Source organism: Bactrocera tryoni, unplaced genomic scaffold (genome assembly GCF_016617805.1).
Source record: "Bactrocera tryoni isolate S06 unplaced genomic scaffold, CSIRO_BtryS06_freeze2 scaffold_11, whole genome shotgun sequence".
In the NCBI taxonomy this organism is placed as follows: Eukaryota; Metazoa; Arthropoda; class Insecta; order Diptera; family Tephritidae; genus Bactrocera; species Bactrocera tryoni.
The window spans coordinates 13978086-14001800 of record NW_024395824.1 but is presented as its reverse complement, the minus strand read 5'-3'; the positions used below and the strand labels follow the sequence as shown (position 1 = coordinate 14001800).

Genomic DNA, 23715 nt, shown 5'->3' with positions numbered 1-23715 from the left:
AATCTAGTACTAATTTTAATACTTTTTTTCAGTAAAATGTGAATATTGCAAACCTGGTTTTGAGAAGAAACATCAAATCAACAATTGTTTCTTGAAGGAAAATCGAAGTAATCGTCAAATTCATCCTAAATTAGTTGAAATCATTATTATGAAGTATATTCCATTTTGAAATGTTGTATAAAACCTACCAATCATCAACAACATTTCTTAAATCTCAATGAAAATATTTATGTTACCATACACATACACACATACATATTACGCACAAAGTTTGTTTTCTTTGTTTATTCTCTCTTGCTCTTCTAATGTAGATCATTCACAATGCGTAACCAGCTGTCAAATTACTTGAGAAATAATGTATTTTTTTTCTTAAGCAATTACTTGCGAGCTGCATACCAACCTATAGATTGTATTAGAAAGTTAATAATTAAAAATAACATTTAGAGTCTATTAAGTAGTTTTATTTTATCCTTTTATATATTCATTTAATGGTTTGAAAGACTGCAGTAAGCTATCGTATATAGTTTCGATGCTATAGACCATATAAAGCAGCGGCCTCTTAGCCGCTCGTCACCAGTTAAGTTACACAAAAACCGTGTCACTAGTTAAAGGTTAAACATGAGTTCGGAAGCTGTTGCTTTACTTATTATATATGACGCGCTCTCTTCGACAGCCGAAATAAAATGGCGAAATCGTTTCAAATCGCACGACCAACCCAAACACAATCCAACTAACACAACCAACTTGACAAAATATCAAAAAATTTTGATTTTCATCCAATCAGTTGTACAATTCGATGAAATTGGTACAATAATTGGTGCTTGTATGCCTTCCATTAGATTGTTTACAATTATGAGGAAAACGAGCGTCGCCACATCTTAAACACCAAATATGTAGGATTCCTAACGATATTTCTTTGATTGTTTGTTTCGCGTTATTCTTTTTTCTATATTACCTATAATAAAAATTACTTTCCAACATTTTTCAAGTTATAATTGAGTTGTGGACACTTTTTCCATATACATATGTATATGTATAATATTTGATTTATATTTAATAAACATAAATAAGTAAACATCTATCATTATTTAAGTCGCCAAGCACGATTTTGACATCGTGGCGGGGGCAGCTCTCATAAGCGCGTTCCATGCGCTCATAGAAGGCATCTTTGGTCACATCGTCCTTCTCTTCCGTCGGGGCGTGGGCGCAAATCAGCGATATGTTGAAGAACCTCGCTTTGATGCGGATTGTGGCTAGACGTTCATTCACCGGAGTGAATGATAGTACTCGGTGACGGAGTCTCTCTCCCATCACGAATCCTACACCAAACTTGCGCTCCTTTATATGGCCACAGTAGTAAATGTCACAAGGACCTACTCGTCTCTGTCCTTGTCCCGTCCATCGCATTTCTTGGACGGCGGTGATGCCAGCCTTTGTTTTTACGAGGACATCAACCAGCTGGGCAGCGGCACCTTCCCAATTAAGGGACCGGACATTCCATCTGCATGCCCTCAATTCGTAGTGCTTATTGCGTTTGCAATGGCCGTCATCAAAAGGGGGGCTCTTATCCGAGGATGTTGTTGGTTTTTCATTGGAGTGGTTTTTTTACGTGGCGGGTCCCAAACCCAGCGCACAACCCTATGCAGGGGATGTTTCGCCTTCTCACTTTAGCTCGCCTTCAAACGGATGTTCTTTGGCTATCCAGAGGATACTTGGTCAAAGATCGGAATTGGTGACCTGCTTGAGCCATGTGTAAAAGAATCGTTTCTGGCCACTTCCAAGTGAATGGCGATCAGAGAACTTGACTCCATCCTTATATTACCGAAATGAAAATGCCGTCATATGTACAAATGGGATATGTTACCTCTTCGAAATTTGCATAGAAATGAAAACTGCGCTGTCAAACTGCTGAAATGACAGCTTTTAGCTTACAATATATGGAATACTAATTAGTTTGGCAATGTGGAGTCTCCACAGGCAATAGGCACGGCAATACAGTTAGTATGCTATAAATCTCATCCTGTCGAGATGCCCCGTTATTTAGCAAACAATTGCTTAACATAACGAATCATTTGGGCAAAGGCGTAGGGTAGGTAGGTTCTAGCTGATGTAGCGCATGCTTTGAGCTCTTGAAAATTTAATTTTATCACATTGCGAAATGACGTCGGTTAGGTAGCTGATGTAGCGCACGTTTTAAGCTCTTGAACTCCTTCAATCTTTTATGTGGAAACCAAAAAAGGATAACGGTCCCTTTGCTTACAAATATATTTCAGGGAAAAACGAAATAATAACAAAGGATAAAGATCCTTTTTTTACAAATGTACTTCTGGGAAAAATAAGAATTCATATTTTTGGACTACTATGTCCTAATTGTGGCATACATTTTATATACCAATTAAAATAATAAATTTAAAATGAGCAATGTTATTTTGATTTTTGCTAGTATAAGTTCATTAAATTTAAGATTTCGTTTATTCCCAACCCAATTTGCATAATTTTTCTGCAAATTAACAATATTAAACTAAATATTAATTTTTTGAAAAAATGTTATTTGGAAAATTTACTTTATTTTTATAATATAACACAACCGTCTTAATACTCGCTCTTCTAAATTTCATATTACCGAAATGAAAATGCCGTCGGCATATGTGCAAATGGGATATGTTGCCTTTTCGAAATTTTCATAGAAATGAAAACTGCGCTGTAAAACTGCTGAAGTGACAGCTTATAGCTTATCATTTATGGCATACTAATTATTACGCCATATATTGTAAGCTATAAGCAATGTGGAGTCTCCACAGGCAATAGGCACGGCAATACAGTTAGTATAGCATAAATTTTATCCTGTCGAGATGCCCCGTAAGTAAAAAAATCCATTGATGTATCGAATATCACATAAAAAATCGTGGATATCGGCCGTCACTAATGCCGACTACTAATTACTGATTTAACTAAATCTCGGCTATTGTTCTTATAGTAGTTAAATTAAAAAGGACCAAAGAAGAAAGTTTTAAGGTATAAGTGTTAGTGTAATCCTTCTTATGAAAGCAAATACTGAAATTGAAGCCAACGATGTGTATATTCATAGGAATATGATGCGTTCATAAGTTGTTCACATCTGAAATGTGTATGTATGTATATACTTTAATGCATTCCAATCTAAACTTTTTAATTGCTTAGAGCATTCATGTATTATTCCATATAAGTACTGAAATTTGTACCAAATAAAATGAAAATAGTATTTAAAGTAATTATTAATCACTCCTAATAAATATTTTGCTGATGAGATTAATTTTTGTTTTGAAATTTTAATTAAATTAGGGTTTATTTGATATATTCGTGTCGGCTTTAGTATACCGTCCCACGATTTCAGGGTTAAAAGTGTTATGGTTGGATAGGGCTGATGCTCCAGATTAAGGGGAAGAATATAGTATACCGTCCCAGGATTTCAAGGATAAAAAGGATATGGTCGGATAGAGGAGATTATCCTGATCAAGGATCGATATGGTTACAGCCGCAGGAAGCTTATAGTTTAAGAGATATTCGCGTTTAAAATTTAAAATTTGCAATATTATAATAACATTTTTTCTATATTTCAAATTAATTTTGCACTTATATGAATTTTTCAATTTTATATACACTAACACATCACTAATTCGGTTGTACACATTTATTTTATATCATATATTGCAAAAATAGCTTTTATTATACATTTAAATTATTGTTGAATTATGACTTTTTAATAACAAATTAATTTCAAACTGTCAAATGAAAAGTGTTACCTTATCGACATCATTGAAATGCCTTTTTTCCCAAAAATTCCTCTATACATTCATGTGGATATGTTCTTTATTTAATTAAATAAACAAATAAGAAATATTATATAGTAATATTATATAATAATATTATGGGAAGAATTTAGTATACCATCCCAGGATTTCGGGAATAAAATGGGTATGGTCGGATAGAGGAGATTCTCCAGATCACGAATATATATGGTTATAGTCGCAGGAAGCTTATAGTTTTCGAGTTATTCGCGTTTTAAGTTGAAAATTTGCAATATTTTAATTACATATTTTCGATATATAAAATTAATTTTGCACTTATATTTTTCACTTTTATATACACTAATACATCACTCATTCATTTGCACACATTTATTTTATATAATATAGTGCAAAAATAGCTTTTTATAGGCATTTAAACTATTTTTGAATTTGATTATTTAAGAATAACAAATGAATTACAAACTGTCATATAATCAGTGTTACCTTATCAACATCATTTGTAAAATAACTAAATGAAATAAAGGGAACAGATTACAAAAAAATAACCCTAGTCGGTCCAACACCGGGGTGTATCAAATTTTTTTCGCGTAGAACTCTTTTGTACGTGTAAAATAACTAAAAGAAATTAAGTAAACAAATTATACCCCAAATAAGAGAAAGGAAAACATAAAATATAAAGAAATTATTTAAATTTAATAAAACAAACGTGTATTAAGGCTTGTATATAAATTTTATTGCCTCTAATAATTTGACTAAAGGATCTTCGTGTCTGTTGGCCACATTTTTCCGCCCAACATACTCAAAAATTAGGTCGGCGAAGTTTTCGGGATTGTTGTGGTTGTCCCTCGCAAAAAACCTTTTAATCACACGCCACTGGGACTCTACGCTGCGTATGCGTTCAATCTGCAGCCACAAATGGATTGTCCAAATCGCTGTGATTCACTTGTCGGTGTTTATACCCGTGATTCGCCAAACCATAGTACGCCTTCCAGCAATCTGTGCTTATTGTAGTTCCTGGCGCAACATGCTTCTTAATCAGGGGTATGAGCACCTCCGCAGACCTAACATTATCTGGGCATACCTCCAGCCGCAGGTCGTCGCTCCCATCCTCAATCATCCCCAACACCCAGTGACCTTCCACACTCCTGCCTAAAATGAGAAAAACATATAAGTAAGTACCTAATATTGTATATTTTTAACTTTACCTTTATTAAATTTCCTCTTCCCGAATGCTTTCATCAATTTGGATCTTTTTGCCAGGGCCACCTATTTTACCTACCGCCTCCTGATTTTCCACTTGATATAAAACTACCGCTTCGCGACAGTAATTATACCAGTCACATATGGTAGCGCTAGATAAAATAGATTCCCTGACAATACTGTTTTTCCTTACTACGTCATGCGACCAGTGCGATGCGTAGCAAAACATTAGGTAAAAAACTTGTGGCAATGGCATTCTAACATTTTCCAGCCAGGTGCCCGTGGATCGAGATATTCCGGAACGCATTCGGCAAGATCCTTTTCGGCACCTAAACGTACCGACGGTGCTATTTCCCGTCATGGAGAGCACCATCGGCAGTCTATGCACCCTGCAAGTCCTTCCTCTGGCAATGAGACCCTCCTCTTCGCAAAATAATATGCAGCTCTCCTTTGTTTGAAATGTGTTGAATATTTTTGAAATATTCCACATTCTCTTCACCTCTGACACGCTCAATTTGTTTGATTTGCATTTATAGTCGCTTCTTGTTTCAGATCTACATATAATTATAACAAAGTATTAGAAACAATGATTTAAATATTCTTTTCAATATTTAATTTATCATACCTGATGAATTATTTTCCTTTTTTTTCAAAAATATTTCCGTAATTTTAATAAAAATTAATATAATTATATGTCCACACAGCTTAATATTCCAAACACGAAATAATTATAAAAATGCCAAATAAAAGCAACGGTACTTTGCTTTAAAAGTAGCAGTACTTATATCCGTTAGATCGCTTTGATGTTAGAGTGGTTGTTATGCCCTCAATGACATTGCTACTTCTTTGCGTGGGCGGCCTTCGGCCGCGCTTCAAAAAAATAACCATGGTCGGTCCAACACCGGGTATATACATTTTTTTTCTCCCGTAGAACTCATTTTTTACATTGGCAGCCACTTAAATTTTTTATATTTTTTTCATGTTTATCAACGATTATGTTTCCTATATTTAGGGTATAATATTACTTTATATATATATTTTTTTTATTTTAGTTTGTAAGTATTTTACTATAGTAACACTGATTATTTGACACATTTATTTTTACAAATGATGTCGATAAGTAACACTGATTATATGACAGTTTGTAATTCATTTGTTATTCTCAAATAATCAAATTCAAAAATAATTTAAATGTTTACTAAAAGCTATTTTTGCACTATATTATATAAAATAAATGTGTGTAAATGAATAAGTGATGTGTTAGTGTATATAAAAGTGAAAAATATAAGTGCAAAATTAATTTTATATATCGAAAATATGTAATTAAAATATTGCAAATTTTCAACTTAAAACGCGAATAACTCGAAAACTATAAGCTTCCTGCGACTATAACCATATATATTCGTGATCTGGAGAATCTCCTCTATCCGACCATACCCATTTTATTCCCGAAATCCTGGGATGGTATACTAAAGCCGACCCAATATTATATATGTTGTCACCTAGTATACAAAAAAAACGTATCATCAAAAATAAATGGAAAGCACTGACAGATATAATAACCAAAATTTAACCATTTTATAACGAAAACTCAAATTTTGTTTCAATATCAGTGCAAAATAACCAAAAAATATAACCACTTTATAATGAAACTCAATATATTTTTTTTATTTTAACGCAGAAATGAGTACTACGCGAAAGTACTTCAGACACCCCGGGTATTCGCTCGACCAGGGTTATTTTTTAAAGCGCGGCCGAAGGCCGCCAACGCAGAAAAGAGTACTACGCGAAAGTACTACAGTCATCCCGGGTATTCGCACGACCAGGGTTATTTTTTTAAAGCGCGGCCGAAGGTCGCCAACGCAGAAAGGAGTTCTATGCGAAAGTACTTCAGTCACCCCGGGTATTCGCTCGACCAGGGTTAGTTTTTTAAAGCGCGGCCGAAGGCCGCCAACGCAGAAAGGAGTACTACGCAAAAGTACTTCAGTCACATAAACCCCAAATGCAACTCTGCAAAAAGCATAGATATGGCAACCCAAAAACTGGATAAGTAGTCAGCTTGACGAACCGCCATTTTTCCTTCTTCTTGGCGCATCAAGCCGACTGCTAGCACGCTTCATAATTTTCGCTCTCCATTTCATTTTCAATCATCAACTTTGTATCAGTATTTTATATTTTAATAAATCTAAAATTAGTGTGGACATCCCACATATTGGTGACTCCGACGTGATCGAAAAATGACGGAAAAAGAAACGGTAAACCAGGTAATACAAAATTTGCAGCATCGGGGCCAATTGGCAGAGGACATCCAAACCCGCAACGTGGAAGTGGCCAAAGTTTCCATCAGGATCCCACCATTCTGGCACGCAAAGCCGGATGGCGCAGGTCGAGTCGCAATTCATTGCGGCAGGTATAACGAGCGACAAAACAAAATACCACACCGTCGTGGCCGCGATCGAAAGCAACGTGCTAGCCCAAACAAGCGACATAATTCTTAATCCACCGAACAGTGACCTGTATACCACGCTAAAAAATCGTATAATAACACAATTCGCGGATTCGCAATTCACAATTCGAATTTCCATTAGCAACGAACCGCTCGACAAAGTTGCCCTGCTCGCGGACAAATTAGTGAGGTTAGCGACACCCCACACGTACACGTGGTCGAAACTCCAAACACAGCAACAGCCAATCTATCCAGCATCGAGCAGCAGCTAGCCGAAATCACGAAAGAGATAGCCTCAATAAAGGCGAACATAAATCGTAGGCCTAGAAGTCGCAGCAGAAGCCGTCCTCCGTCACGTTTCGGTATGCAAAACAACAATTCGATTGGTTTGTACTGGTACCATCACAAATTTGGTAACGATGCCAAAAAATGTCGTAGCCTTTGCGTGAAAAAGTTAAACTAACTAGTCTGTCGTCAATGGCGGTCGACGACAGGCTCAACGATAAAAACCGCCGCTTAATCGTCCGAGACAAAAAATCCGCAATAAACTTCCTCATCGACACGGGAGCTGAAATCAGCGTAATTCCACCGACGCAACAACAACGTAGATGCCCAGACAAAAAACAACTACCTCTACACAGCAAACAAGTCCACCATAAAAACTTACGCCGAAAAAACTATGTCCCTCAATCAGGGTCACGCCGCCAGTATTCCTGGAATTTCATCATTGCCGATGTGTCACAAGCCATCATCGGAGCTGATTTTCTATCGCATTTCAACTTAGCAGTCAACCTACGACAACGCAAACTCATCGACGACGTCACAAACACCAGCAAACTATTTTCAATACCAACAAATAAAAAGGTAGTTTCCAATTTATTTTACACCAAAGATTATCAGCCGTTCCACGATTTATTGAGGGAATTCGAAGATATCACGATGGATAAGTCCTCAGTCAAAACACCACAACACTTTGTCGCGCACCATATCGTCACCAAAGGACCACCAGTCTTCTCTAAACCGAGACGCTTATCTCCCGAGAAGTTAGAAGCCGCAAAAGCCGAGACGAGAAAAACGGCGAGTGGAGGCTTTGTGGGGATTTCAGGCGACTAAACGTCGTCACCGAGCCTGACAGGTACCCCCTGCCCCACCTGCACGATTTCACTCATTCCCTGCATGGTTGCAAAATTATTTCCACACTTGATCTGCCTCGGGCCTACCACCGGATTCCGAACGACATACCAAAGACTGCAATTACAACGCCATTCGGCATGCTTGAGTTTCCGTTCATGTGGTTTGGTTTGAGGAATGCCAGTCAAACGTTCCAAAGATTCATGGATCACATTTCCGTGAATACGACTTCGCCTGACCATACCTCGATGATATTTTGATATCATCGAAGGATATGAATCAACATCGTCATCATCTACAGTTAGTATTTAAAAAGCTACGCGAGTACGGCCTTGTTATGAACCGTTCGAAATTCACACTTGGTCAGCCGCAAGTAGAATTTTTAGGTTTCAAAATAGACAGCAGTGGAATTTCATCCCCAGAAGAACGAGTACGCGCAATTCAAAATTTCAACCTACCTTCGAGAGTATGTGATTTGCGACGCTTTGTCGGTATGGTAAACTTTTTTCGCAGATTCTTGCCTTGCGCCGCAGAAAGGCAAATGACATTATTCAACCTCATAAAAGGGAACAAAAAAACGACACATCATCAGTGGATTGGACAGTTGAAGCAGAGGAGGCATTTCAACAATGCAAAAACGACTTATGCAAAGCAACTTTACTCGCCTACCCAAAACATAGGGCGCAACTCAGTTTGACGGTTGATGCATCTGGAGCTGCGGTAGGAGCTGTACTACAACCACTTGACAACGACCAGTGGCAGCCACTAGGTTTTTATTCCGAACGCCTTACTGAAACACAAACAAGATACAGCACTTACGATCGTGAACTTTTAGCGGCATACAAAGCAGTCAAATATTTTCAACATATGCTAGAAGGAAGAGAAATTTTCACCCTCACCGACCACAAGCCATTTCAGTATGTGTTCCAGCAAAAGCTTGAAAAGGCGTCTCCGCGTCAATTGCGTCATTCGGAATTTATCGTACAATTCACAACAGACATTCGGTACATCCCCGGAAGAGAGAACGTAGTAGCTGATGCAATGTCACGTATTGACGCCATTCATACTCCAAGCACCATCGACTTCGCCAAACTTGCGGAGAGTCAAAAGTCTGACCCAGAGCTCAAAAACTTACAAAACTCGAATACCAGCCTATCAATCAAACCTTTGGCGATTCCAGGCACCGCTGTAGACATTTTTTGTGACGTAAGCACCAGCCAAGTCCGACCATACTTAACTCCTTCGTTTCGTAGAACAGCTTTCGACTCCATACATAACATGGCACACACCAGCGCCGCTAAAAAAACTAAATTGATTGCAGAAAAATTTGTGTGGCCGAGTCTCAGAAAAGATTGATGCTTTTGGTCCAGGCAATGCATCCCGTGCCAAAGAGCTAAAGTGCAGCGCCACAACAGAGCACCGTTGTCGACATTCACGTTACCAGAGCAAGGATTTGACCACATAAATATGGATATCGTCGGACCACTACCACCTTGCAAAGGTTATCGATACTGTTTGACAATAGTCGATCGTTATTCCCGATGGTTAGAGGCACTTCCGCTCGAAGACATGACGACAGAGACCATTGCTTTCAATTTCTACACGCACTGGATCTTTAGATTTGAAGTACCGAGTAGAGTAACAACGGATCAAGGCAGACAATTTGAATCTACACTATTCCGAGAACTATCCAGACTTTTAGGCATCAAGCACTTACGTACCACTGCGTATCACCCCGGGTCAAACGGAATTATAGAGCGATGGCACAGATCATTAAAAGCAGCGATAAAATGCTACATGACAGACAACTGGGTCGAAGTTCTCCCACTCATCCTCCTAGGTTTTCGTTTCTCATGGAGAGATGATTTAAAGGCGACACCCGCAGAGATGGTTTATGGAAATACATTTCGATTACCTGGCCAGTTCTTTGCCGAAAAACATACGCACAATGCCAACGAAGGTGAATTCGTCCAAAATTTACGCATACGCATGCAGTCACTAAAGCCGTCACCAACTACAAACAACAGCGCACGTACCATTCGTAGAAAAGAACTTACACTCAACACCATCAGTCTTCAACCACCATACGGGGGACCATTTCCCGTAGTCGAACGCGGCGACAAATTTTTCAAAGTCAAAATCCGAGGGAAGGACGTCGAATCAAACAGTTCAACACAAAGAGCACCAAACAAAATCTGGTCGTCGAGTACGCTTTCGTCTTCCCGGGAAATCTTCGGGAGTGATGTGGCAACCCCATGTAATGTGGCAACCCCAAATGCAACTCTGCAAAAAGCATTGATTGCTTGCAAATTGAACATTTCTACAATACTTTCGTAGAACAGAATATTGATAACAAAAACACACCAAAATGCAGTTATTTTTATTTTACGTTGCTTTCTTTATGGTATATTTCAATATTTGCACCAAAAGTCTCTTGCTCATTAAAATAGTAGTGCTTGACGGGAATAGTTGAAAAAAATTAAAATTTTTTTTTTTTTAATTTTAACAGACATCAGTAAGTGTATTAAAATAATATAGTAATTGTGTGATATAAATTTATTGAAATCGCTCTTTATTTCTTGTTTAGTCGGTTGAAAAAGAGCATTGCTCAATCAAAAAGCGAGAGTTAATAGTTAAGTTAAGAGATAAAGGCAAGACATATAAAGAAATCGAAGAAATGATTGGTTGCACTGCTCCGATGATATTTAATGCTATTCATCATACTATTAAGTCGGAAACTCGTGGTGGTAAGCGCAAGACTTCATTTCTAGAGGACCGACGAGTTTTGCGATACAGCAAAGCGAAGGCTTCGGCGTTGTCAAAAATAATTAAAAATGAATTGAATCTAATGGTCAGTGCTGTCACAGTTAGCCGAAGGCTAATAGAAGCTAATTTACATGCAAGGAGTCCGAGAAAAGTACCCCTTTTGACGAAGAAGCACGCCAATTGCAATAAAAAGTTTCGAATGACCATATGTATCGGCCCGCCGAAAAGTGGCATAATATTGTATTTACGGATGAGATCAAAATTGTTTTGTTTGGTGGTATAGGCTCCAGGCAGTGTGTTCGTTGTCTCCCAAACACAGAATACCACCAAGGTACACCACAAAGACAGTAAAGTATGTTGAGCTAAACACTATGGTGTGGGCTTGTTTCTTGTATGCTGGCGATGGTCCAATCTCTTTGATCACTGGAATTATTGACCAAGCAGTGTGCATTAATACATTGAAAGATGTAATGCTACCGTATGCTAGTTGGAAAATGTCCTTAAAATGGACATTTCAGCAGGATAATGATCCTAAACATACGAGCAAACTAGCTAATCAGTGGTTTGCATCTGAAAACATCTACGTGATACCATACAATCTCCGGACCTAAACCCAATCGAAAACTTATGGGGCGATGTCAAGAGATGCGTAGCAACAGCAAAACCATCAAGAAGCACAGAGATTTGGCAAGTGTTTAAGGAGGTATGGGCTCAAGTCTCTGTGAAGCGTTGTAGGGAGCTTATTGATTCCATCCTACGTCGATGCCTAGCCGTTATAAACAATAACGGATTTACAACAAAATTTTAGACCTTAGGAAACATATTAAATATGAAATATTTACTGTTTCTTTCATATTCTTAGATTTTTCGCCTACTATTTTCTTGAACAGCATAATTTTTCAATTTTATTTTAATTTAATAACTGTATGTAAACTAAAAAAATTCTTTCGTAGATAAAACCGTAAATATATCATACATTAATTAAAAATTAGGTTTTTTTTTATAACTTTTTGATCGAATATTGTTCTTATCATGTGATTTGACTGGTAAACAGTTAGTAGTCACCGGCACTACTATTTTCGTGAAAACAGCTATGTATGTAGAAAAAGTTTTTTTATAGTTAATATAGAAAAGAGAATCACGCGAAAAAGCAAACGAAGAAAAATTGTTAAAAATCCTACATATTTGCTGTTTAAGATGTGGCAAGGCTTGTTTTCCTCATAATTGTAAACAATCTAACTTTTTCAACGATGAGTGTGTTAAGTGATTTTTAAATTAATAAATTTAGGTAAAATATACGAAAATAAAAGTGAAATGTGAACTTATTTCAATGTTTAGAGTGTATATTTAAATATACAGAGTAAAAAACGTGGAAAAATTTAGTGAAACATAGAGAAATACCATGAGTTATTAGTGCAAATTTTTTAACTTTTAATTGTGAATATTTAAAAAAATAAAAGTTATTTTTATATTATTTTTGGATATTTCTGCTCTGGAGAGGCTCCCCTATCCGCACATACCCCATTTATACGGAAATTCGGTTTTTTTTACCCCTCCGCCAAAGTAATCGGAATCGTGCCTGCATTTTTTATACACTTACATTTCACTTCAATATTTCTACATATTTATTTTTTATTAATATTTTAGTTATTTGCTTAAAATAAGCATTTTATATTTTACATAAATATTATTATTATACGCACAATAACAATAAGTGTTCCGTGTTGTCAAATAATAAGTATTGCCATATCTACACATTTATCAAACGAATAAAAAATAGGTTTATACACCAAATACATATATCATCATCCCTATTCTTGCTATATCATGAGTAAAAAGCAAAAAGGAGGAAAAAAAAACCTGACACACCCCGGTGTTGGATCGGCCAGGGTTATATTTTTTTGCCGCGCCGCGCTTCAGTATTATTATTTGTTTTCCTTATTTCTTTTGGTCTTTGGGTCAAATATGAACGTTAGGTAGCACTGATTATTAGTTAGATTGCAACCCTTTCATTATTGTATGAACAAAAGTTGAATGTTGAATAAAAGTTATTTTTACACTATATATATAAAATAAATGGTTAGAAATGAATTAGTCAAGTGTTTGTGGATATAAAAGCTAAAAAATATAACTATAAAAACATTCTCATACACCGTCGAACTGTCATCGTAACCGGTTGCTTTTCGCTCTGTGCTTATTGAGTTTGTTAAAACGGTATAACGGTTTGTTCTGCGTTTATATTACGCTCGTGCTTTGTTTGTGAATTAATTTTTTATCGTTTTATATCTTTTCAATCACTTAATTTCTTAATTTGTTAAACTAAAATTCGCGTTTACTATGGCCCCTGGGGCCACTAAATTAGGGGATAATAGGTTTTCCCTATTATCTCCAATAATGAAAAAGAAAAGAAAAAAACCAAATCCGATCCCGTTAGACCAATTTCCAGAATTACCAGTCTCAAACACGGATGATCCAAAATTTTTGGTCATGTCATCGCTGGACGACAACAAGCCACTTAATTCGTTATCATGCTTCGCTACGTATAAAGGTATTCAAGCAATCAGTAAGGGAAGTAAGTAAAGTTACTGAGCTACGTGATGGTAGCCTACTGCTCTTTGTAAATAACAACAAAACAGCTAGCAAATTTCTTTCTGCAAAAATTTTACCTGGCGGAGGTCATATCAATGTCAAGCTTCATAATACTTCTGAATACGGTTAAAGGCACCATATACGCCCCATTCCTGAATAACTTATCAGAAGAAGATATTGTTGATGGTCTTAAGTGAGCAGGGTGTTTCGCTGTAAAGATAAGTTTTCACGAATTGCTGACGGCTCCTCGTAATCCTACGGGTGTAGTTTTATTAACCTTTTTGATAAATACAAACTTCCTGGGAAAGAATCTGATGTTAGCTCTGGAGGAACCTCACTGTCCGTCCGTATTACCCTAATCCTATGCGTTGTAAGCAATGTCAATTAATTCGGCCACACAGCAAAAATACTGCCGTAATTCACCTTCTTGTGTCTCATGCAACCTCCCTTCCGATCATACCCCACCTACTGAATGTAAGAGAATAATGTGTGCAAATTGCTCGGGCGACCACCCGGCATCATCTTAATACTTGCCCTAAATATCAACAATCTAAAGAAATATTAAAAATTAAAACTATTTATAAATGTAGTATGCGGGAAGTTGTTACCAAGTATAAAATTCAATTTTCTCATGCAACTTCTAATGCAAACTCTTTTGCCTCTATAGCTAAAATTTCTAACAATACTAATCAAATCAATAATGAAACAACACCTAATAACAAATCCAACAATCCTACCAAAACTAATCTAACAACAACTACAGACATCAATTCATCTAAACAATCCCTTCCAACCCATCCTACCTCCTCTTCTGTCACTTCTCCTTCCCCTCTCTTTTCCCCTTTATCCATCTCTGACTCTCCTCTCAATATCCTTTCCTCCTGTCCTATCACACCTCCCCACCCTTCTCCTGCTCGCAAGATCCTCTTGCATTACCCAATTTTCCTTCTTACAATGAAGACATTTAGTTTAAATAAAATATTCGTAGCTTAACTTTTTTCTTTTATAAGTTTACATATGATATGATTACACTTCTCTCAATGAAACATTAACGGTTATGTTAATAATTATATTAACTTTAGAGTTACTTATGGGATCGTACAATCCATCTATTATCCTGTTGAATGAAACTCACCTATCTTATAATGCCTCAGCTTTTACCCCTAGGGCTTATGTGGGATATTTTATTAATCTCCCACATAACACCACCAACAAGCAGGGAGTTGCCATCCTAGTTAAAAGAAATCTACCTCACGTATTACTTCCCATACCCCTTTCAATTTTTTCTTCTGTAGCTATTGAGATCCTCGCCCCCTATAAAATTTCAATCATCTGTGCTTATTCCCCTCCTGATCAATCATTTTCTACTACTGAATTTTTAAATCTTATTCCTTCCGGTTCAAATCCTTTTATCTTGTGTGGTGACTTCAATGCTTGAGTCCCCTTTGGGGCTCTTCTTCGGCTAACTCCAAGGGACGTAGCATTGAGGATGCCTTACTAAGATCCAACTGCATTGTTTTAAATGATGGTTCCCCCACCCATTTTTCCACTCACTCTACCTTCACTAATATTGATCTTTCCATATGTTCTGCCTTCCTCTCCTCAAAAATATCCTGGTGTTGTATTGATGATCTCCATGGCAGTGATCATTTTCCCATCCTTTCCAAAATATCTACTTCTCGCCCTCATTCATTTTTTAAGCCCAGGATTCGGTTTAAAACGGATTCGGCTGATTGGGATAGGTTTGAAGAAGCCTGTTTTTCGCATTCACGTTATTTCCCCTTTTCTTCCAATATAAATCAAGAGGCTTCTAGAATCCAAAAAATTATACGTTCTGCTTCTAACTATTCTTTTCCCCTTTCTTCTTCTAAACCAGTCAAGCTTGCTCCTCTTTGGTGGAATAATGAGCTTTCTGCACTAAGAAATCTGAAACAGATCGCATGGCATCAATTTAAACGTTTACGTTCTAGTGCAAACTTAATAGCTTACAAAAAATCCAATGCACTTTTTCGCCATAAAGCTAAGGCTGCTAAGGTTCATTGTTTCCAAGAATTTACGAATAATATCACTTCTTCTTCGGATTCTAGAAAAATCTGGACTGATATGAAAAGACTGGCTGGTTTATCACCTTCTTCTCCTATTACTTATTTAAATACTCCTCGGGGCACTCTACTATCGGGTGATTTTTTAAGAGCTTGATAACTTTTTTTAAAAAAAAAACGCATAAAATTTGCAAAATCTCATCGGTTCTTTATTTGAAACGTTAGATTGGTTCATGACATTTACTTTTTGAAGATAATTTCATTTAAATGTTGACCGCGGCTGCGTCTTAGGTGGTCCATTCGGAAAGTCCAATTTTGGGCAACTTTTTCGAGCATTTCGGCCGGAATAGCCTGAATTTCTTCGGAAATGTTGTCTTCCAAAGCTGGAATAGTTGCTGGCTTATTTCTGTAGACTTTAGACTTGACGTAGCCCCACAAAAAATAGTCTAAAGGCGTTAAATCGCATGATCTTGGTGGCCAACTTGCGGGTCCATTTCTTGAGATGAATTGTTCTCCGAAGTTTTCCCTCAAAATGGCCATAGAATCGCGAGCTGTGTGGCATGTAGCGCCATCTTGTTGAAACCACATGAGTCAACATTTAAGTGAAATTATCTTCAAAAAGTAAATGTCATGAACCAATCTAACGTTTCAAATAAAGAACCGATGAGATTTTGCAAATTTTATGCGTTTTTTTTTAAAAAAAAGTTATCAAGCTCTTAAAAAATCACCCGATATATCCCAAAGATATAGCCTTAGAGTTTGCCACCCACTTTTCCAATATTTCTTTGGACTCCAATTTCTCTTCTGATTTTTCCTCTAGTAAACTTTCTTCTCTTTGCTCTCCTTACCTTCCTCCTTCCACCTTATCTCAATCAGCTGAATATTTAGATGCCGATATATCTGAACTTGATTTTAATTTAGCCCTCTCGTCAGTCAAGGGCAAAACTCCTGGCATTGATAAAATCTCTTACCTTATCATCAAGCACCTTCCTCCATTCCTTATATCCCGTCTAGTCAAACTTTACAATAGTATTTTTCTCAGTGGCAACTACCCTGTCCTCTGGAAGACTAGCGCGATTATTCCTATTTTAAAACCTGGTAAACCTCCTGGTGTGGTCAGCAGTTATCGTCCCATTTCCCTTCTTCCTTGCCTTGGTAAATTGATTGAAAAGATTATTGCTACTAGACTCGCCTGGTATGCTCAATCTAATAATCTCATTTCGCACAACCAAGTTGCGTTCAAGAGGGGGCAGGGTACGTTGGATGCTCTCCTGCACCTTGATCACTTTATCTCTGATACTCTGTCCCACAAAAATCATGTTTCTATTCTTTCTTTAGATTTCCTAAAAGCATTTGACAGGATTGGGATTCATGTAGTGTTAAGACAGCTTAGTAGGTGGAGAGTGGGTTCTCGTATTTTTAACTTTGTCAAATCTTTCCTATCCAACCGTAAATTAAGTGTTATCATATCCAATGTTTCATCCTCTGTTCTACCATTAGATAATGGTACCCCACAAGGGTCACCGCTCTCGGTGATCCTATTTACTATTGCATTTGATGAAATCAGTACCATTCTATCAGATTTTGTTACTATCCGGCATCAGATTTATGCTGATGATTTAATTTTATTCTCAAAAACTTCAAATTTGACTTCAGTAACAATTACTTTCTCTGAAATTTTATTGCGTCTTTCTCGTTGGTCTTCTACTTCAGGCACATCAATATCTTTTCCTAAATCGAAACTTTTTCATATTTGTAAAAAACATCAATGTACTATCCCAACGCTCACATTTGATAATACAAACATTTTGTGTACAGATAGTATTAAGTTCCTTGGTATTATATTAGACTCTAAGTATACATTTAAGAAACATTGTCAGTATATAAGAAAAAGACTTTTTGTTAATTTAAATATTATTAAATACCTCTCATGTAAGCGCTCACTCATCGGCTCGGCTTTACTGGTCAACGTCACTAAAGCCCTCATCTCATCTGTAATTAATTATGGCTTGGAAATTTATGGACATCATTCTAAGAATCATCTAAAGATGCTTGCTGCGCCCTATCATTCTTCAGTTCGTTGTTCTCTTCGAGTGTTTCCAACATCGCCAATTAAAAACATACTGACGGAAGCTGGCCTACCTTCTCTAAAAGATGCAGTGGAAGATAGCTTAAATAAGCTTTATTCAAAACTCATACTCAGCACGAACTTTACTATAAAAAAGGACTTTCTTTCAATCATCACTTTGCAGAAAGAGGTCTCCTAAAATACCGTCTTCTATTTTTAAAAGTGCTTTGTTTGCTAAAACCAATGAGTTGCCGCTTAAAATATTGCTGCCTTGCAGTAAATATATTCCACCGTGGAAAGTAAATGAATCTTCTTTCATTAGTGATCTTACTTTTCTTCGCAAATCCATCACTCCAAGCACTGTGTATAAATCTCGATTTTTGGAATTGTCTGCGCACTTCAAATCTTTTGGTTGGCAGTTTATATATACTGATGGCTCCAAATCGTCGCATACATCTTTTGCTGTAGTTGATGATAACCAACAAAGAATATCGTATGGTTTATTATTTCCATTTTGTTCAATTTTTACCGCTGAAGCTACGGGTATTCTCAAAGCTGTCCAGTATGCCCAACAAAACCTTGGTAAATTCATCATCTGTACAGATAGTCTATCGTGTTTTCAAGCTTTAAAAAACCGCATTAACTACAATGACATCATTATTGGCATTAGATCGCTATTGTTTTCGTTAGCACATAGACTAAAAATGGATACCCGGTCACTCTGGAATCATTGGAAATACTTTTGCGGACTCGGTGGCTAAGGAGGTGTGCATCACTCCAACAACTACATCTGCCTTGTTTGTTAAGAGTGATATAAAACGGCTTATTATTCAACAAAGATCCACTAAATTGGCGCTTGATTGGATGAATTACAGACACCACTACTCTAGAATAAATTCAAATCGTATCAAACCATCCTTTCCGTCATCGCTTTCATCTAATTATATCATTCCATATATCAGACTTCGCATTGGCCACTCCATTATCACACACGCTCACATACTAAATGGCACTCAGATCAACCAATGCCCATTTTGTGATTCAGATTTAAATCTATTGCATCTTCTGCAACATTGTCCAGCACTTCAAACTCATAGACTGTCAAGACTTCAATAATACTGATCCAATAATTTTATTGATGGATCCCTCAAGCAACAACATTTCCGAAAATCTACAACTTTTTGAAAGACAGCGACCTTCTTCGACGCATATAACATAACCAGTCGGCCGATAGCCCATGATGCTAGTGCTGCGTATTTTCTTAAGTTTGTATAATAATTGTATTATTATGTAAGCTTTTATAAAATAAAATAAAAAAAAAAAAAATAACTATAAAATTCATTATAAATGGGAGAAACACGTATTTTAAATAGTTGCATTTTTGAACTTTAAAGGAATTCTATGCGGAAAACTGGCAATGTGTTATTTATTTCTTGCCACTGGGGTATTATGAGTTTTCTTTATTTTTTTTTGGTTTTCTTTTAAAAAATATGTACATAAGGCAACACCGAATATTGGTTAGAATGCAACCCTTTTGTTATTGTAATAGATCAAAAATTAAGTATTTAATAAAAGTATTTGATTTGGAGGACTTCCTGTTTCCGCGCATACCCATTTTTAAATCGGGAGATGTTATTCTAAAACTTATCCCGAAGCATCAGTACGGTTTCGAGAATTTGGAAAATTAATAATATAAAAGTAATTTTCCAAATTATCGAATAACTCGAAAACTACTTGACTGATAGATTTTTTTATATCTGACTGCCTAACTTTCTTCGTTTTCGTCAATGTATTTGTTTTGTTTTTATTTTTGAGAGTTTTTGGTTTGAATGGTTAATCATTAATAATAATAATAATAATAGGAGTAATTCTAAACTAAATACTGTGTTGAAGTTAATGTTTTTGTAATTCACTGCTAACTATAGTTTGCGGCTGGATGTCAATAGAAGGTTCTATTAAAGGGCCCCGCTCCCTAGTTGTATGCGGCCCTTGGGGTTCTGGGACGACTACATTGCTGAAGAAGCTTTTCAAAGAATTTCCTCAGACTTTTGGTTTTAGGATATCACACACAGCACGTTCTCCAGGCGCCGGAGAGAACAGGGTGTTAATTATTATTTCGTTGACAAAGATAAAATGGAGGAAAAAATAGCTAACAATGAATTATACAATGTAAAAGACTTTTAACTAAGTAACGAACGAACGAAACAATAGAAACCACATTTTTTTTAATTAATTATGTAAAGGTAATTGTTGAAGTTGTTTTAGCGGCTGATCCTGACAGTTCTTGGTCCGATAAAAAATTTTAGTCCGGTTACTCGACTGTCATGGGAACGGTCAAGGTAATTGTTCATTATGGGGGTATTCTCATGTAATCACTTCGAAAAATCGATTTTTTTATATTTTGACAGTAAAACCTATTGGAAACATGCTTTGAAAAATTCAGACCGAAATTCATAGTATTTGATAAGTTACAGCTCATAGTCGCCGACGTGTCGTAAGCGACTGTCTACCTGTCTTAAACGTATTTTTCTCGAATCATCATTTTCTGAAACTGTCATGGTCCTAAAACAAAAAGTATTCAACCGATTGCTTTAAAATTTACATATAGTCTTCTACTCATCTGTATATATCGTCCCTACCAGAATTGTTTATTTTCGAAAATATTTTCATATTTTTTTAAAAGATTTTTAACGAAAAAAACAAAATTTCCCTGACTTTTTTTTTGAAGTTCGACTTTGTTTTTAATGAAATTGATTATATTTGGTAGGGTCGATAGCCGCAGAACTACTGAATATAATCCGCTCGTTTTTTTATTTCAGACAACATGAACAGCCGCTATCGCCATGACCAGTGAACTACTTTTTTTTGTTGGGGACTACTTTGATTTAAAAAAAAATATAAATTAAAAATGTAAAAAAGGAAAAAAAAAATGTTGTACATTTCAAAATACAAATAAGAATATATTAAAAAATTAAAAATGCTTGAATTTTGTTGTCGCATAAAAAAAAATTTCCTAAAAAGTGGTAAAATGTATGCGTTCACATGAAAGTACCCCTTATATGCAGTAAGTCTATATATCTACATATTGATGTTTTGCACACTAAACGCAAATCGATATACTGCTATAAAATACAATAGCTGGACTTGTTAGTGGTGAACTTTTGTGGGAGGAATTTATTAATTATGCTACTTTTCCATTTGTATCATCTTTCTAGGCGAAGTGATTTACGGAATTATATATTAGAACTATATGCTATTAGACTTCAGAAATAGTTTTAAGAAGTGTTGGTTGATAAACATCTGAGTGAATCCGGTTATTTATAAAAATCCAAATTTTTATAAAGGCCATTTATACCATGTTCAGACGATTTCGGCTGTTGAGTGGTTTATCCCACTAATCTTATAAATTTATCAAGATTTCGCCATACAAAAAGGACAGTTCAAAATCACTTCATCGGAGTGATTTGAAACTGATCCACGCTAAATCTCTCTGTGCGACTCTGATTTTCCGCCATCTACTTGGCAGCATTGGAAATCTATTACATTATCACAGCTGATTTAGACACTACAACAAGGAAAAAATGTTAGTAACGTAAGTCACTAGTATACTTACGTGGTATAGTATACGTATGAGATCGAAAATAAAACCCACTGATTTTCACACTCGTTATAAAATTTATTTAATTACAAAATTTAGGTATATATGTATATATAATCTATGTGTATATTTTTATTGTTATGTTCTGCGGAACCCACTGCTGCACACGGTTGACGAACTTGGTGATTCACTTCACTCCCGTCACTTGGCGGTTTTAATAAGAAATAAATTGCGGTTAAAAATGAAAAACTAAATGTCACGGACGACTGCTTTGCTTCACGGATGCAAGCGGTAAGAGGCCGATCCCGGTCGGATCAATCCCTTTTGAAGGTTTGGGTGGTGAATAGATGCTGATTACGATCGTGATCGTGTGGTTGTTGTGTTGTAGTGTTGTAGTAATGATCGGTGTTAAGTACTGTGTTTGATGCGTGTGTGTGTATTGGTGTATGCTGTGAAATGTTGGGTGATGAGGTGTTGTGACGTGACGTGATGTGATGTGATGTGACGTGACGGGAGGTGATGCGATGTGAGATGTTGCAGTTCATAGGTCATGTGAACAAATGTAAACAAACAGATTTTTATTAGAGCAATTAATGTAATTTCTGCTGAAAATCGACTTCCCAAATGAAAAAATGCGTTCATTATTTCCATTATATGGAAAATATTTAAAAGAATACGGCTTTTATTACAAAATACTATATGACAATGTTTTCTATTGATAAATATTGAGCGATGTAAATTCTTGAATGGCAAAAACAGCTGTTTTTAATCTTTTCAACGGCAGTAAGAACACTATTGGGTTATGAAATGCTTAAATGTAATGTAATCTTTTAAATTTTCGGTCTGAACATGGTATTACATTTTAAGAAACCTTAATATCAAAAACATCCTTGCTGAATTCCTTGTTTCTATAGATAAAGAATAGAGGCAGGGTAAAAGGAAAGATTTTAAGATTTATTTTTACGTTATATAATTTTGTATAATGCAATTATGCTCACTTATTCGACCTTTCTGCTTCCATACTCTTTTTTTATTATTTTGCAGATATCGTATGGTACATCCATCCAAATTCCCCATACGCACAATAAACCTCGATTGCGGTTCGCACTGAACAAGAGATATTTTTTACGGTAAAAGTTTTTGATGTTTAACTTTTATTAAAAGCAAGAAACATAGATAAAACCGTTTTAGCAATTGTCGAACCAGGAAGTTTTTGTAGTATGGACAAGAAAATGTCGTCGTCTTCGCAGCCACGTGTATTAAAAAAAAAACATTTTCGTGTAAAGCATCAAAAAGTAAAACTTTTTCGTGCCAACGAACCGATTCTGAGTGTTTTTATGTGGGGCATTAATCACACGGTAAACATAAATTAATGTTCTGTATAACAGGTGTAAAACTAAAAATGTATTTATTGCTTATAATTTCAGATAAATGAACTAAGTCATGTTAATATTCCTGTGATGCTTTTGCCAGATGACTTTCGTGCATTCTCAAAAATCAAAGTTGATAATCATCTTTTTAATAAGTATGAATATAAACAAATTTGCGAGTAACACAAAATGTACTATTTGAATTTTAGGGAAAATATGCCGTCACATTTCAAAGTCAAAGAATATTGTCCTTTAGTATTTCGGAACTTGCGTGAGCGATTCAGTGTTGATGATGTTGATTATCGCGAGTCATTAACTCGCTCACAGCCATTACGTATTGACTCATCAGGTAAATCCGGAGCGCAGTTTTACCAAAGTTATGACAAATTTTTTATAATAAAGAGCTTGACATCGGAGGAAATCGAACGTATGCATGCATTTTTAAAGCAATATCACCCAGTGAGTATTTTCGCCCATAACTCCAGAACTTTCATCTTTACGTTTGTGTGCAAAATGTATTGTAGACTATAAGCAAAAATAGTAAGACTTCCTTCATAATTTTAAAATTTTCAATTATTTCTTCAAAACCTATGTCGCCCTCGTGCCAACGTTAAACCGTTGTTTCCGGAATAGCTTTCAATCCGCGTAGCGATTCACGTTTAATGTCTCTAATTGACTCAAATCGGTTTTCCCGGAGCGGATTTTTTGAGATTGCTG

The 23715-nt window shown here is 36.1% G+C and overlaps 1 protein-coding gene across 4 annotated transcripts in view; it reads left to right on the top strand.

Annotated features, from left to right (window-relative positions):
- The first annotated feature begins 2909 nt into the window (after window positions 1–2909).
- LOC120779424 (phosphatidylinositol 5-phosphate 4-kinase type-2 alpha) overlaps window positions 2910–23715 on the top strand; it is a 49228-nt gene continuing 28422 nt past the window's right edge. Inside the window, exons 1-5 of one of the 4 annotated variants that reach the window (XM_040111623.1) lie at window positions 2910–3131; window positions 22673–22758; window positions 22820–22986; window positions 23056–23153; window positions 23208–23457. In XM_040111623.1, the coding sequence (XP_039967557.1) occupies window positions 22849–22986; window positions 23056–23153; window positions 23208–23457 (486 nt within the window). In that variant the 5' untranslated portion in view covers window positions 2910–3131; window positions 22673–22758; window positions 22820–22848. Of the gene's footprint in view, window positions 3132–22672; window positions 22987–23055; window positions 23154–23207; window positions 23458–23715 lie in introns of all 4 variants that reach the window. The other 3 variants (XM_040111624.1, XM_040111622.1, XM_040111625.1) reach the window with 3 other exon arrangements.